General features: G+C 37.6%; 1 protein-coding gene across 1 annotated transcript; it reads right to left on the bottom strand.

Annotated features, from left to right (window-relative positions):
- Positions 1–984: 984 nt before the first annotated feature.
- On the bottom strand, positions 985–14,962 carry PAX9 (paired box 9). The gene is made up of 4 exons (XM_043980654.1): positions 14,260–14,962; positions 11,930–11,932; positions 10,904–11,043; positions 985–1,239 (listed from the first exon to the last, which is right to left on the bottom strand). Exons 1-4 carry the CDS (start codon positions 14,960–14,962, stop codon positions 985–987), a joined length of 1,101 nt encoding a protein of 366 aa, XP_043836589.1.
- Positions 14,963–15,661: the final 699 nt, after the last annotated feature.

Raw genomic sequence — 15,661 nt, 5'->3', positions numbered from 1 at the left:
TGTGTAGTTCAGTTAAGGTACAGTAGGGAAATTGACTTGTCCTGTTTGTCTTTTGATTCCTCTGCTGCAGAAAGAAAATGTCCTTCATGAGATGTTGAAGCCTTCACTGCATACACAAAAATTGGTGGGGTGTGGAGTCCACATTCCTAGTGCCTGAGTAGCCCACCACCAAAGTCAGAGATTGTCAGAAAGTCACCTTTTTTTTTTTTAAAGTTTCTTCTAAAGTGTATGAAGATTGGTAGGGATATGGAGGAAGAGCAAAGTACCAAGGCATGAAAACACAAGTGCTACCCAAAGCCATATTTACAAACTGATAGAAAATATAAACAATTATGCCTTTGGAATGAGGTTGAAACACTGAAGGAAAAGCAATTGAAATATTGCCTTGGTTCTACATACAATTCCACACACCCTGCCCCAATAAGCCATCTGTCAAAATAAATTGGTTCACTCAAACTGGTTGGTTGTTGATTTGTTCTCTAAGTGGATGAACTGTAAATCAAAGCTTACTCAGTCACCTTGGTTGATTAGAAGGTATAGCATAACTTTTTTCTATGTTTATTTTCCTTTATTGATTTTCACAAACCTCAACAACAAATTGCACATTTTAAAAGTTCAGGTTGATTTAGAATAAATACACACGTGTGGTTTTACCAATGAAATTAAAAAAAAAAAGTTTCTTGAGCCCTTTGAGGGATGCAGGTTTCTTCCACAAGTAAAAATACTGTGTGGGCAACAGAAAATGTCTCCATTCTTTAATGTTGCTTCTGTTATTTAAATCTTAAGGTTATTTCAGCTTTTCTGTGGAAGAGAAGCTAGGGCGAGAAATATTTAAGTGTCATTAACACAAAGGATGTGAATTTGAAAAAGGAGGTGGGGAAGATTTGGGAATGGAGGGGATAGGGTAGTGTGACCTTGGGGAAAAAGAAGACTGATGCAGAGTGAGAGAGTTTGGGATGAAGTTGTTCAAAACTGAACTTCATATCAGAGAGCAGAAGCTGTAACAGAGTGACTACCTTCTCTGGCTGTCTGCATGCCCTTGAATGTCAGCGATGCTGGGATGTCACAGTTGTGGGGGGAGAGTGGAGTGCTGCCAGCATGCTGCCAGCCATGTCCAGCAACATAACCAGAAGGAGCAGCGCTGTATGTCATATAAGGTGGCACTTGGGCTGGGGTAGGGTATGGAGCCATGCTAGATGCTGACACAAAACTGCTGACGGCTGGGAGACCATTTGGTGCCTGAAATAGGAGAAGAAAAGAAGTAGAAAGAAGAAATATTATTGCATTTGAAAACTAGAAAGCAGGTACTTAGGAAGAGTAAGAAATTGGCTCAAAACTTATTTAACTGCAGAGTCTGAAGATTTGGTTTCATATTATGAGGACAAAAGAAATAGCATAAACCCCAAAGAACACTGTTTTACTATTGTTCAATCCTCTGGGCTAGGGCAAATATCGGATAAGGGAAGAAATGATATTCATCAAGCTCTTGAGCACTTTGTTCAGCTATAGAAATCAAACTCCTTTCATTTTCTCTGGCTTTTTCCTTGAAGTGTTTGTGGAAGTTCACAGTGAATGTTTCCCTTCTAATAAAGAAAACAGTAGGGCACAGCTGTCATTAGGAAGTTACAATGAACATGACCTTCCTTAAATATGGTATAGTGTTTTAGCTTTCTTACCATAAATGCCTACTTGCAAAGGGCAAGCAAACAACAGGGTTTTTGTTGTTTTGGTTAGGATGTGTGTGTGTGTGTGTGTGTTTGTGTGTGTGTGTGTTTACCCAGTTTTTGATTGCTTAATCTGAAGATTCTTAACCTTAGAGGCAAGGGATGAGAGGTCAGGAGGGCTGGTCTGTGGATAGAGTTCAGGGGTCCATGAATTTGGATAGGAAACAAATTATATATTTATTTTCACCAACATTTAGTTTCCTTTGTAAAGTTATGCTTTTAAGAATAATTTTCTGAGAAGGGATCAATAAATGCCACCAAATTGCTAAAGGGTCAACTACATACAAAAACATTAAGAACCTCTGACATAATTGGTGTTTGGGTGAGAAATTAATTTTCCATCAGGATTTTTTTTAAGAAGGAAGCTTCCTATTTAGAATAAAAATAGTTCCTAAACCATTTTGAAATTGTTTGGATAATTAAATTTTAAAATTCTTGAATTAATCACAAATTTTAAAGCTATATCAATGAACTATTAGAAATAAATTTAAAATTGTAATTTTCAAAACAAAACAAAAGATTGCAGTCTGTCAGAAACAACTCCTTAGGAAACAGTGTAAAGATACCTTGAATTATGATTCTGACTCTGGCATGGACTTCCTTTGTGCTCTTCAAATCAATTCTATTTGTCTCACTTTCTACATTGCTAAAAAGCAAAGAATAAATCTTGCTTCCTATAGATGACTTGAATGAACTAAAATGAAAGCATGACTGAGGAAGTTGGATTTTCAGGATCCATACATATATGGTGTCTTGGACATACATATACATACATAAACACAAATATATGTATCTTTTATAATGGAAATATGTGTATATATACATGTAATTATGTATTATATGTCTAAAATACTATTTTAAGAAAAAATCAGTTCAAAAGTAAAAACAAGATCTTTTCTGCAATAATCTCTAAATTCCTTCCAAAATGTAAAATCCAATGACTCTGACTATTTTCTAGTTCAATTTAATTCAACTTGCTGTAATTATTAGTTATGACTTCTTGATGAGCAATTTATGTTCCTTCAGTTGACATAAACACCCTATGATTTTCTGTCTTAAGGGATAACTGTGAAATTTGACAAAGTAAATCATTATGCTTCTCTTAGGTATCTGTTAGAAAGAATAAAATAAATTTCAATTGGAACTTTTCATTAAAAATGTCTTCTTTGTCTAAGAATTTAAAACATAAAATTGGATATATAATGTTAATTCTTCATGCGTATTCTAAAGGTGAGTTACCTTTCCAGAAAGTCCTATTATTCTGAAGATGACAAGTTACAGGATAGAAATTTCTGAGCAAAAATGGTCCCTGACTGGCTTGACCTAGCCAATAATAAACTAAAGGATGTTTTAAGATATTTTGAGGGGGCTTTAACAGACTAGGAGAAATTAATTGCTGAAGGTGTATTTAGTTCCCCTTTTTGAAAGCTTTTCACATCTGTAACTGGTCTTCTACATGCCTACTATGAATTGTAAGCAGCATAAACTTATCGGTGTTTTTTATTCTGATACTAAACAAGAAATCTTATTTCTTCTGGCAAAATGAATAACATAGTACCCCTCTCAAATTTAAAAAGCTCAGCATTCCTTTTTTCCCTATAAAATGAAAAGACCTATCATTGTATTTGCAATAATAGCTGCATCATATAGCTAGCGTAACTCTTCAGCCACTTTAAACCATTTAACTTTTTGAATAAAAAATATTAGGTGAGGAATCCTATTTCCACCTTCACAACCTCTATTTTCTACCTATTGCTTTTTCTCCCTAAAGTTTTTTTATTATCAGTTTGTTTACACAACAGACTTCCCCCCCCCAAAAGAATTTCTGCTTGTTTCAAAATTTCGTCCTCCCTACCCTCTTAATGTGAATCCTTTCCCTTGTGCCTTATGTTTCCTTACCCATCATCATTGTGTTCCCCTCTGTTCTCTATTTAAAATATTCCAGCCGTATCTTGTTCTGGTGCCCACACCTCACTAAATACACCAAAGTCTCTCTCTGAAAAAAAAGTTTGCTCTTAGCTTCTCTGGGAAACAATGCTGGATCAGATTCTTATCTTATATAAGACTTTTGGAACCTAGGGGGATGTGGAACATTGGAATCTAGCCAACATTGCCTTCAGGTGCCTCCCTTCATGACTAGATTTACTAGCTCAGGGTAGGTATGCTGCTAATTTGCTTCCTTTTTTCATGTCAACTCAATTTCTGCATCTTCAGGGCCCCAAATTTGGTGTTTGTTAGAAATCTCATTATTATTAAGCACTTTATAGCACTTTAAAATTTGCTAGAGATTTTAGAGTAATTTTTATTATGTGCTCCTCCCAAAACCCCTATGAGAGAGGTTAACTTTGTCATCTTCCTTTAATAGCAGCACTGAAAGGTTAAAAGGCTTTCTCTAACACCCAGAACAATAAAATGTTCCTTTAAATGGTTATCCAGAAAGTCTTTCTTTTTTGGTTAAGCTAAAGAATAACCCCACTTTGAAAAAGTGTTCTGTTTTTTTAATACATTCTGAACTTTATAAATTTAGAGCTGGATAGATGCAGGCCCAGATTATAAACTCTAAACCGAGCCTGTCCCCTGCCACCTTCATTATACATTCACTCTGGAAACTCCATAAACACTTCCATTTTCTTACTATTAATTTTAGAAAGTGCCACTGCTGAAAACCACAGGTCTCTACAAGACAAAGTCAATTGATATTTATGAAACAGCCACTGAAGGAGTAAAATTTTCCACAGCAAAGAAAGAAATACTACAGGTAGCCACACTATTTGTTTATTCTTTCCACTAAATCAGTATGTGGGTCTAGATTTCCAGCATGTACTTAATGTTTTCAATGAAGAGTGTATAACCAATCTGAAAAGCTACACTTAGGTTAACCAAAGACTCTCAAATGTACACCATAAATAGAAGTAAAAGCACTAAATCATCCCATTTAATGATATTGCAAATACGATTTACAAATCAACCAATAATATGGAACCCCCAGGGATGAGTAAAACAACTTTTCCAAATGAAATATCAGTAATGAAAATTTCATTTTTGAAAATGATTTTACCTAATGATATTGTAAATAAAAGCTCAATCCATTAGCCTCTTTTGTATGTGTATATTCAAGACCCACAATAGTTCTTCCCAAAAATGGAGTGTATAAAGGCTCCCCAAACCCAATCTGTCTTCTGCCTGGTCTTGAAAACAATTTACTAGTACTAATAGAAACAGACAAAAGAGAATCCTCTACAAAGAGCACTTTTTTGGTTGTTGAGATTTCTCAAAAATGTAGAAAATGAAACCCATTAATATCCAGGGAAAGAACAAACATGAACTTGGACAGATTTTAGGAAATAGTGGAGGTTAGAAGACTTGGACATGACTGAATGATTGAATGACAATGTTAGAGGATATAATATTATAAATAACTTTTAATGTATACTGTTGTTGAGTAAAGATGTTATTAAAATGAAAAGGAATAATTTGCCAAATTATAAGAAATAACTAAAGCTACTGGGACTCATACAAGTCTGTGACCTCAAAAAGCCACAATTATTGAATACATTAAATTTTTATCCAGATATGTTATTTTGCCTTTGAATCAGTATGCATAGTTTGTCATGGAGTAAACATTGTCTTCTGGGTGACCAAAATAATAAGAGCTACTGACAAATAAAAATTCTACCCTATCTATCTTATTATTTGATCCTGAGGTCTGTGTCTTTCCCACCTCAGGGAGAAAAAATGAAAGATTCTTAGTATTCAAATAATTGTCACCATGGAAGAAACTGGTATAGCAACTGTCAAGCCATTGGAAACTACAGACTATTCTTTAAATTCTGGGAATTGTCTGTCTACTCAATAATGTCTCTCTTAAAGTAAATCCAGAGGAAGAGAGCCAGATCCCTTATCCAATCAACAATTCCCAAATACTCTTCCCTCATACTCATTTGAGTTTGTTTTTTGTTGGCACTTTTGTAAAGTAAACTTGGCTGAAATTATAGATGTGATTTACCTGGAATTCCAATCTCCAAATCATAAGCAAGAAAAAACATAAGCAAAGATCCCTAAATGTTTTGTGAAATCATTTTTTTCCTGACTACCAATCCCTTCCTTCATTGTTGTGTATAGTGAGCTGACCAAATATACATATATATGTATATATGTATGTATATGTATATATATCATAAAATGAAATGACAGCTGTAATTATAGTTTCAACATTCATCAAAAAGAAGCTTAATTATATTTAGTTATCAAGCTGCAGATCTAAATGTCACCAGAATGTCATAGAAAACTATGAAACATTAATGTTTTTCCTACATTTTATAATTTAAAAAGTATAATATTATCAGCTTTAAAATGTTGTACAAATTGATATCACCTTTGAAAAATATGAAGTTTTATGAAAGCATTACATTTGACATGTTTCATCATTGTTTTACTTGTTAATACTTTTGGTTGAATACTTTCATAATTGAGATCATTATAAATTCCAAAGAAGTATAATTTATCCTGAAATGAGGATGATACCTGTGACCCAAAGCCAGAAAACCTATCTCTCAGTTTTCTTTTCAGTTACATAGTAAATAAATAACTTTTTAAAAATTTCTGGGAAACTTTGGTGAAGTGTATGCAAATAAATTACAAAGTAATTTAAACTGATACAAGATATCAATTCCTTAAATGAAATGTAAGAGTTAAATGTGAGCTAAATTCCAATCATTCCTTATGAAATCCTTTATATTATGTGACAATGGTCACCAAGGGTTATGTGGTCCCAATGGGCAAGTGGGAAAAGAACTAACCAGGAAAGAATAGAAGAATTGCTTCATAGATTGAGAAGCAGAGTAGGTATTTTACTTTTTTTTTAAGCTTAAAAATAAAATCTCGATTTTTAAAAATCTTTGGATAAAGGCAATCTGAATTTATCAGTATTTACATGTAAGACATTGCAATTTGTCTAAGTTGGTAGGAGATATGGAGTAGTAAAAGGTACCATAAAATGCCAATCACACAGGGCAGCAATGTTAAAAACACACAAAAACATTATGCTGAGCTTTCCCTCACACATGTGAATATGTAGCTGAAATGTGCATAAGGCTCTAATTATGAGGAATCAAGCAGACATTCTTTGGAGCTTAAATTGGAAAGCAAAAACACCAGCCAATCAAATGTATGTTTTTTGTTGTTGTAGTTTCATATAGAATCATAGAATTTGATGGCTGGAAGAGACTTCAGTGGCCATCTAGTAGAACCCAAACACAAAAGGAATCTCCACACTACCAGTGAGTCACTATCTAGCATCCACTTGGAAACCTCCATTTTTTGAGGCAGACCATTCCATTTTTGGATAGCTCAGATTGTTAGGAAGTTTTTGTTCCTGACTTCAAGTCTAAATTTCTCCTTTGAAACTTCCCCATACCAACCCCACACCCCCTCCTCCCCTGACCCTGACTATAATTTGAAAGTTACCTTGGTGGCGTTTATGACTTGAGTCTAAGGAATCTGGTTTCCCCTAGATCTGACGCCTACTGTTGGATAAATGACTCAGTCTCTGCAATGTTACACTTCCTCATTTATAAAATGAGAGAGAGAATGTGTAATACACTGTACACTGCACAGCATAAGGAAGTTAAATAATGATATCTATTGTGTTCATAGATGCCCTTTAAAGGTAACAAATTGTGTAAATGTTATGAATTGTGACCTTTTTGCCATGCAACCCCAAAAGGTTGAATACTTGGAGTTAAAATATATTTTAGATTGAAAATGTTAATGGCATTTTCAAAAGTAATATTAATACGGTTGTGCTTTTTTGGACAATGAAAAGATATAAACATGCACACATGTAAGGGTGTGCATATGTATGTATGAATTTTTAGCCAAGTAATTACAGTACATGTCCAGAATCAAAAGGTGTTTAAATCTCCAAATCCATACAGGTTTCTTCTTAATCTATAGAATCACACTGGTGAGAGTGGATTTCTTCCTGGACTTGGACTAAGAAAAAAATGGGTTCAAATCTTGTCTCTGACACTTAGAAGTGTGACCATCAGCTAATCATTTAGCCTTTCTAAATAGTTATTTTATCTGAAAAATGCTAATAATAATACCTTAAAGTAAAGGGTTACAATGAGGCTCAAATTAGATAAAGTGTGTAAAGTGTTTTGTAAAGTTAAAGTGAAATATTGATTAATATTTAAAGTAAACTTAATGTAATATTGAAATGCCCAGCACATTTTGAATACTCAAATCCTTAGAAAATTTACAACAATGCACTCAAAGACTTCAAAGTGGTTAGACATTTTTCATTACTTAAACATTTGCATTATTTTTAATTGTCTAAATGTAATAATGTAGTAATTAGTTCCTTAGCAGTACAAAAGTAGAATGCAAATATGAATATCCATGGGTTACTTTGACATGTGCCAGCTTTTTTCTTTAGGGTGAAAAAAAAAATCAGTTTTCAGCTTTAGTTTTCTCCTCCTGAGCACATACATCACTTATTATTTGACTTGCTGTTTCTTTCAGTTCTGTGTCTGGTTCAGTTCTGAGATTTACTGAATCTGAATATTCAATCTGTCAAATGTAAGCAATTTTATTAACAGTTTGGAATGCATCTTAAATCAAATAATTCAGTATTCAAACTTATACTTTCTCTTGATTTAACTTTATGACCTTTAATATATGAATAGAATTTATTTAATTTTTTTAAAATTACACTTTGGTTAAAAGATAGGAAAAGAGGCTCAAGGTCTTTTTTGTATAGCAACTAATTCATCAGCTATAAAGTGGCAGCCCAAGAACAATAAAATCCTTTCCATCTGTGTATTTCTCCATACTATTCAGAAGATGCATAATAATATCTATCAAAGTCCTTGGAGATCACCTGAAGATTGAGATCAAGAATATACATAATATGTTATGCTCTTGAATTCGTAAAAGTGAATTCAGTTGTTAAAGTTTCAGCATTATTACTCTGAGTGTAGCCTGTTTGCTCAGAAAAATAATATAGTCCTGTTCATATTTTTTGTTTACCAATAATACTTTTAGCAGGAATAGAATCTACAACGAGAAAACTCTTTCCTTGTTGGTAAATATTTTGGTAGAGATTATGTATCACTGAAGAGCAAAAATAAATATTCAGATTCTAGCCAGAGGGTTTAAAAAATAATCTTTTCACTGGGCTACCTAACAGTGGTGTTACTTTGGATTATTCTCACTCTTGATATCCAGGGCCTTGCTTACCTCATTGAGTTGTAGGGAGAATGTAATAAGACAATATATGTATTTTTTTCTTCTTCTATCCTTAAGTTATTAAAGTGGGGCAAGGAATGTTTTTGTAAAGAGAAGAGTCTTCTGGGTTTTCCAAGAGCTTAACATAATCAAAAAGCTCAATTTACATTGGTAATCTTTGTTTTTTCCAGAAAGAAAAATCTTTAAAACAAAACAAAAAAATAAAAATAAATAAAGGCACCCAGTGAAAGCTGGGTATTTGGAGTTTTCAGAATTTGGACTTGAGGTATGTTTGGGGTAAGAGTAATATAGAAACATTTGAATGAATTTGTAACTTACAAGCCTGAGTATGTACTTAAATTCTGAGTGTGTACTTAGCTGTTGAATTTAGATTTAAAACTCTAGGGTGGTAATCTTTATTTGGCTTGGGTTTTGTTGTAGTTGTTGTTGTTGTGGTTGGTTGGTTTTCTTTGAAAAAATGAGTGCCTTAATACCTCCTTTTGGGGGAGGGAAGGAAACAAAAATTAAACAGTCCATCGCCACTCAGTACAATTTGAGGTTTTCTCACTAAACCTCTTTTGGGACATTATGATTTGACCTTTAATCGGCAAATGCTAATTTTATTAAGTTTATCTAGTTGCTCCACTTCCCTGTGTGGCAGGTTTTGGTTTGTGATGGCCACAGTAATTCCGGGAAGTGCTTAAAATTAAGAATAAAGAGCATAATCCCCAAGCCATAAAGTACCCACAGATGGGTTGTCTTTACTCCCAAGTCAGTTATTGTAGGCATTAATCAGAAACCTCTATTTAAAGATTTCAGCAGAACTGCCAATGGGAGGGTAAGTTGGGAAAGAGAACACCAGCTGAATTTGAAACTAGAACTATAGACTTCTCCATACCTTTCTTTTCCATTTTGTGTACTTCTGAGCCACCAGAAACATCTGCCCTGAGTCTGGCAGGGGTTGCTAGTCAAGAATCAAACATTTTTCCCCATCCCAGGAAGGGATGTGTTATCTTCCATCTCCTCCTCCTCTTCCAGTATTCGGAACTGAAGACTAGAGAATGCAAGATGCAGGGCCCCAGATCTGATAGCCTGTCTCCTGTCTTTATCCAATGCCATCCTGAAATTCTCAATACCTGGACCTAGCCCTGTCATTTCTCCTGTCTTTGCACTGAGGCTCTGTGCCTCATGAGGATTAGGAGTAGGGGTGACGGTAAGGGATTTGTGCTCCATAAGCAAAATGTCGACGACAGCATGGAAACCTCAAGACTGTTCAGTCAATCCTGGGCCTCTTGGGGTTTTCATCCTAGCAGGGGTGAATCATGTGCAGAAAATATTTCCTCTGACTTTAGGTATCCATTTGTGATCCCCCACTTTAGGTACAAATGAACTTTGGGGAACTGGAGACTTGCACAGTAGGTGAGAATAGAGAAAGGGAACTTTGAGTTCTCTGCCTCTGCTCCTTGGAAGGACAACTAACAACTTGGTGTAGAGTTCCTGACAGTGAGTAGGCCTGGAATATTCCCCGACATCCAGAAAATCATAGAATCTTGGATTCAGAGTTAAAAGAAACTTTAGAGACTCACTTAATCTCTCCTAGTTTCGATTTCCCCGGCTGTAAAATGGAGATAATCATACCTCTATCATAGGACAATTTTGAGGATCAAATGTGTGTAAAGCATAGGGTAAAACTTGTCAGTTGTTATTATAAATTATAATTATCTATTCAAAACCCTCAAGGCATACAGATAAGTAAGGTTTCAAACTCAGGTCTTCTGACTCTTCACTGTACCACTGGGTTTAAAAAAATAGACACTGTGAACCCAGGTCTCAACGGTCTCTGAGTGTGCCAGCACCGCTACTTTCGAAAGAGAGGTATAAGAGGAGATCTTAACCCTTCCTAAAAGCTGAGCTTCAGAGGTGCCCCTAGTCTGTCAGTCTTTCCTTACCTGTCCATATTTGGCCTCCTGCTCCAAAGAGCCTTTCTCCAGTCCGTTGACCGGGTGCGGAGCTGGGGTGGGGAAGTTGTTGCGGCCCAAACTGCTCCACTCTTCCACCTTTGGACTGTGGTAGGGGGAGCTGTCGCTCACTGCGGTGGAAGTACAGGAGAAAGGAAGAAATTAGGCAGTCTGGAGCCTGGCTGGAGCTGCACGAGGACGACTCTGTGATCTCGGGGCATATACCCTATCCTCCCACACACCTAGAATGCCCAGAAAGGAGCAAAGCGATGCCTCTACGTCTCGAATTCGCAGATTCAGTCAGACAAGGGAATTGTTTTAACCTAACCCTCCCCAGCACTGGGCCAAACAATCTCTTGGTCTTTTATTTTCCGCCTGACTGTAGTGGAGAAACTGGAGGAGGGAGCTTGAGAAAGCGTGTTTTCCCGCACCAGGGAAAGAAAACGAAGAGGCAAGAGGCAAACCCTGCCTCCTCCTCTCCATCCTAAGCCCAAAGTACTTAGGAGGCTAACCGAGATCGAGAAGGCTGTCGCTGAAGATGGAAAGAATGCATGCATCTCAGCATTAGTTTGAATGTTTGCGTTTACAAATATCCTTCTGTATTTTAAATCTGTTTTATAAAATGATGGAATTAAGAGTCCACGATCCATTGGGTGGGTGGGTGGGTGAAATCCTGAACTTGGATAAGAAAAAAAATGCGTATTTTCACTAATGTAGAACTGAAATTTAGTATTTCCTTTAATTATGAATTTTAAAAAATAAAACATTACTCCTGAGAAGGAGGTGTCTCTCTCTAGACTTGCCAAAGGGGTCTACATAGCACACGAGAAACGTAACTACAAATAAACAAGTAACATGAATTATACATACATATTTCTGATCTGGATTGTCTGACTCAGTTAAAGTTATACAGATGGAGGGTAATGTCGGGATGTGTGTACCAGTCAGATATCCGAAATGAACAGTAAAAGTATTTATGAGAAAACAAGGGACTATGAAAATAAATAAGTTGTTTACCACCTTCAAATCCTGGGCTTTATAGAACGGGTTAGAGTAAAAAATAGAAATAAAAGCAAGTTTAATAATTCGAAATTTTAGGAAGAGGAGTGAAAAGTTCTCGAATCCTTTTTGTTTCCAATTGCTCATTTATTCGTCAGCACTTTTCTATTAGTATACTTCTTTTAGAAGAGACACAAGGTATACTTCACATCATCTTTTTTTTTACTTCAACACATGTACATGTGTGTATACATATACACATTTTATATACACAGAGATAGATGAGATAGATGATAGACAGACAGACAGACAGATAGATAGATAGATAGATAGATAGATAGATAGATAGATAGATAGATAGATAGATAGATAGATAGATAAAATGAGGGAATGCTGGGGAGCAAGATTTTCAATGTTAGAACGTTAAAAAATTACATCACAATGAAGACTTGCTCGCTCACTAATCAGAGAAACTGCCAAGTGACACTTAGTCTAACTGTGATTTCTGTGGAAGAACAGTTTTCTTTTCAACTTTGTCTAACCCAGTTGAATGAGTTTTCCCCATAAATAAATTAAGGCGTGTTCTCATTTGGATTGAGACTATGTTCCAGCTATATCTCTTCGTCTTCCGTAGCAAAATGCAGTCAATGGGCATCAGCCAGCAGATGTCTTAAGAAACTGAGATCTCTCAGAGAGCCCCCATTCCTGCAGATTTCACACTTTCCCATGAATAGGAGCTTCCTTTAAATGTCAGAGAGGTCAATTTATCCTATAAATCAAGGGTAAACAACCCTCAGAATGCAGCTTCCAGTGTTCTGTTCACCCTAACCTGGCTGACTCTGATGAGGGTAAGAATTATGTTTTTAGAAGAGTCTTTTAAATGCTGTTATCGACAACAAGGGAATGAAAAGCCATGAGTCTTGTTTGATTACTTAAAGAGGCAAGTGTGCCAATGTGGTATTAATAAAGGAGGGAATAATTATAAAGATATCTACCTCTCCCAAAATGGGATTGCCCCTCTGCTCTTTTCAAACGCGTGTTACATAAGTTAGGTTTATACTCCTCAGTCCTTGCTATTATTTGAGATCTGCCTCTTTGGCACTCTGACTTGATGGTGTTTTAACAGCTTAGTAAAAGAAAACAAACTTTGCCTACGGAAATACTGATCGCCTTGGACCTTGGGGAGTCAATCTGCCCGGCCCAAAACGACGCTCCCTGGTCTATCATTGTGGAAAAAGGTCGTGGGAGGAAGAACATGTGTGTGTGTGCGTGTGTGTGTGTTGGGGATGAGGGGTATAGGGCAAGGAATGGAAGAAGGAAAGGAGAAAAGGATCGTTTGATCCTTTTGCCACTAAAAACGCAAAATCAAAACACAGCTTTCTCTTATGGTTACGGAACTGAAATACGTGCAGAGGAAGCTGAGCTAAGGGAAAGACAAGCGGAGAGCAAACAGTACGAGGGGGATAAAAAAGAAAGAGAAGGCGCAGAGTATAGGGAATCAGTCCATTTCGCTTCAGACAAAATTCATGGTTAAAAGATCTATTCACAAGAATGTGCAGACTTTAGATAAAGAGAAAGAGCTATCAACAAAGATTGACATTATCTCCCTCCCACTTCCTTTGTCGTCTGGCCCCCACCCCCACCCCCCAAATGAAAGGTAGAACGGAGGAAAGAACAGTAATAAAGCAGAAAATTAGTCCCTGGAAGGAGAGCCTCACAAAGTAACCGACAGTTTTCTTTTTTGGCTTACTTTTTCATAGAGTGAAGCATAAGAATGAAACCAATTAGGTGACATTTGAACTTCCTGTCTGAGCAAATTTGGCCTGATTGCGAGAATCCGAGAAGGGGAACCCTGCAATTTCAATGCAAAGCCCTAGCTCCATGAGTCGGGATTTGAGAGCCGAGTAGACTATATTTTTCTTGTGAAGGGTTAGCTGGATCCTTCTCTCTTCTCTACGCAGCTATTTAAACCTGAAGTTATATTACCCTGGATGTGTAATTTATCTAGAACATATCCTGAAGGGAGAAAGGGAGGAAGACGGAAAAAGAAAAGGAGCATATGAGGTACAAGTTTGTTTGGTAGATCGAGGTGACGCAAAAAAAAAAAAAAGTTAAAAAAAATAGTGAATTGCAATTGCTAGGGCAGAGGAAGAAAAGACTCGTTATACTACCTAATAAAAATCTCTTCCCGTTAGAAGGGTCAGGAGGACAATCTCCAAGTGGAGGATAATAAATCGGTTTGAAGGTCTTAAAGAGGAGTTTGTGTGTGAGCATGGGGCAAGAAAAAGAGCATCGCTGCCGCTATTCCCTCCATCTCAAACCTTAACCTCACAGTGACCTGAACTTACCTTGGTCTGTGATGGAGCGGATTCCCAGGATATCAGTGACAGAGTGCGAAGAGGGCCAGGTTCGAGGCATGGCCATATTGCCGGGAATTCCGGGAACTCCGGGAGGAGTGGGTACTTTGGCTGCAGCTGCAGTGATGGGACTCGGATAGGAGTATATGTGGTTATAAGGCAAGGCGGGTTGCGGCGGTGGCTGATGCTGTTTGTAAGAGTCGTACTGGCTCTGCTGAGACAAGTTCCCAATCTTGTTGCGCAGGATTCGACTAATGGAACTGACCGAAGGCACGTTGTACTTGTCACACACGCCATCTGCTAGCAAACGGTCTCGGATTTCCCAGGCAAAGATTCCTGGGTCCCTTTGTTTGTAGGTCCGGATATGTTTCACTACTGTGGGGGTAGTGACCCGGGGTTTGCTTCCCCCAATCGCCCCAGGTAAGATGGAGCCTGTCTCATTGTAACGCGCCAGTATCTTACTGACACAGCCGTGGGATACCCTTAACTGTCGGCTGATGTCACAGGGTCGGATGCCCAATTGGGCCAGTTCCACGATGCGGAGTCTGATGGCGTTGGGTAAAGGCCTCCCGTTCACGAATACCCCTCCCAGCTGGTTGACCTCCCCGAAGGCTGGCTCTGTAAAAGAACAGACATGCAAACAATGCGCGCGCTCGCTCCCGCGCGCGCACACGAACACAGAGTATTGTGACATCTGTCATCGCACCAGTCTTCCTCCTTCCTGAAGCTCTCGGAGAAAAAAGGAGCCCTGGGAAGGTTCCTCTAAAAACCCTATGGGTCTATCAACTGACACTCTTTCCTCCCCCAATCCCAGTGGGTTCCCCAAATCGCGTGGTTCGGGAGACTCGCTGAAATTAGCTGACTGCTTCATCCCGCAGCCTCCTCCCGCGGTCCAAGCTGGCCAGTTGCTCCAGACGCAAGCAAAATAAAAATAAGGCGGTGGGACCATTGGAGTTCTCAAAACTCTTCAAAACCACCTAGGGGGAATCGGATACACTTTCTGGGATTTAAATTAGTCCATCGGATTCACAAACTCCCTATGTTTCATCACCCTATGTTCAGCTCTATAGATAGATTCGAGGGGAAGCCAAATATGTTGAGTGTGCTTGTCTAACAAAATGCCACCGCTCTAGTGATCCAGGATGTAAAAGTTCCTTTACCCTAATGTCTTAAATAATCACCCAGCCAGCCATTAGATCTCTCTGTACTACTGACCTTTAACTCATTGTTACAACTTGTAGAAACACGAGCAAAGTCAATAAGCAAGTTGTGACTCCCAGTAACAAGTCTCTCTCTCTCTCTCTCTCTCTCTCTCTCTCTCTCTCTCTCTCTCTCTCTCTCTCTCTCTCTCTCTCTCTCTCTCTCTCTCTCTCTCTCTCTCTCCTCCTCCACC

Source organism: Dromiciops gliroides, chromosome 2 (genome assembly GCF_019393635.1).
Source record: "Dromiciops gliroides isolate mDroGli1 chromosome 2, mDroGli1.pri, whole genome shotgun sequence".
NCBI lineage: Eukaryota > Metazoa > Chordata > Mammalia > Microbiotheria > Microbiotheriidae > Dromiciops > Dromiciops gliroides.
Note: the sequence above shows the minus strand (reverse complement) of the source record. Positions and strands in the feature narration are given on the sequence as shown.

Excerpts from the sequence above, each read along its gene's own strand:
- PAX9 (XM_043980654.1), bottom strand. The coding sequence starts at position 14,962 with ATGTCACAATACTCTGTGTTCGTGTGCGCGCGCGGGAGCGAGCGCGCG. Across the intron at positions 1,240-10,903 it reads AGGAGGCCAAATATGGACAG|GCACCAAATGGTCTCCCAGC; the intron begins GTAAGGAAAGAC and ends CTCCTATTTCAG.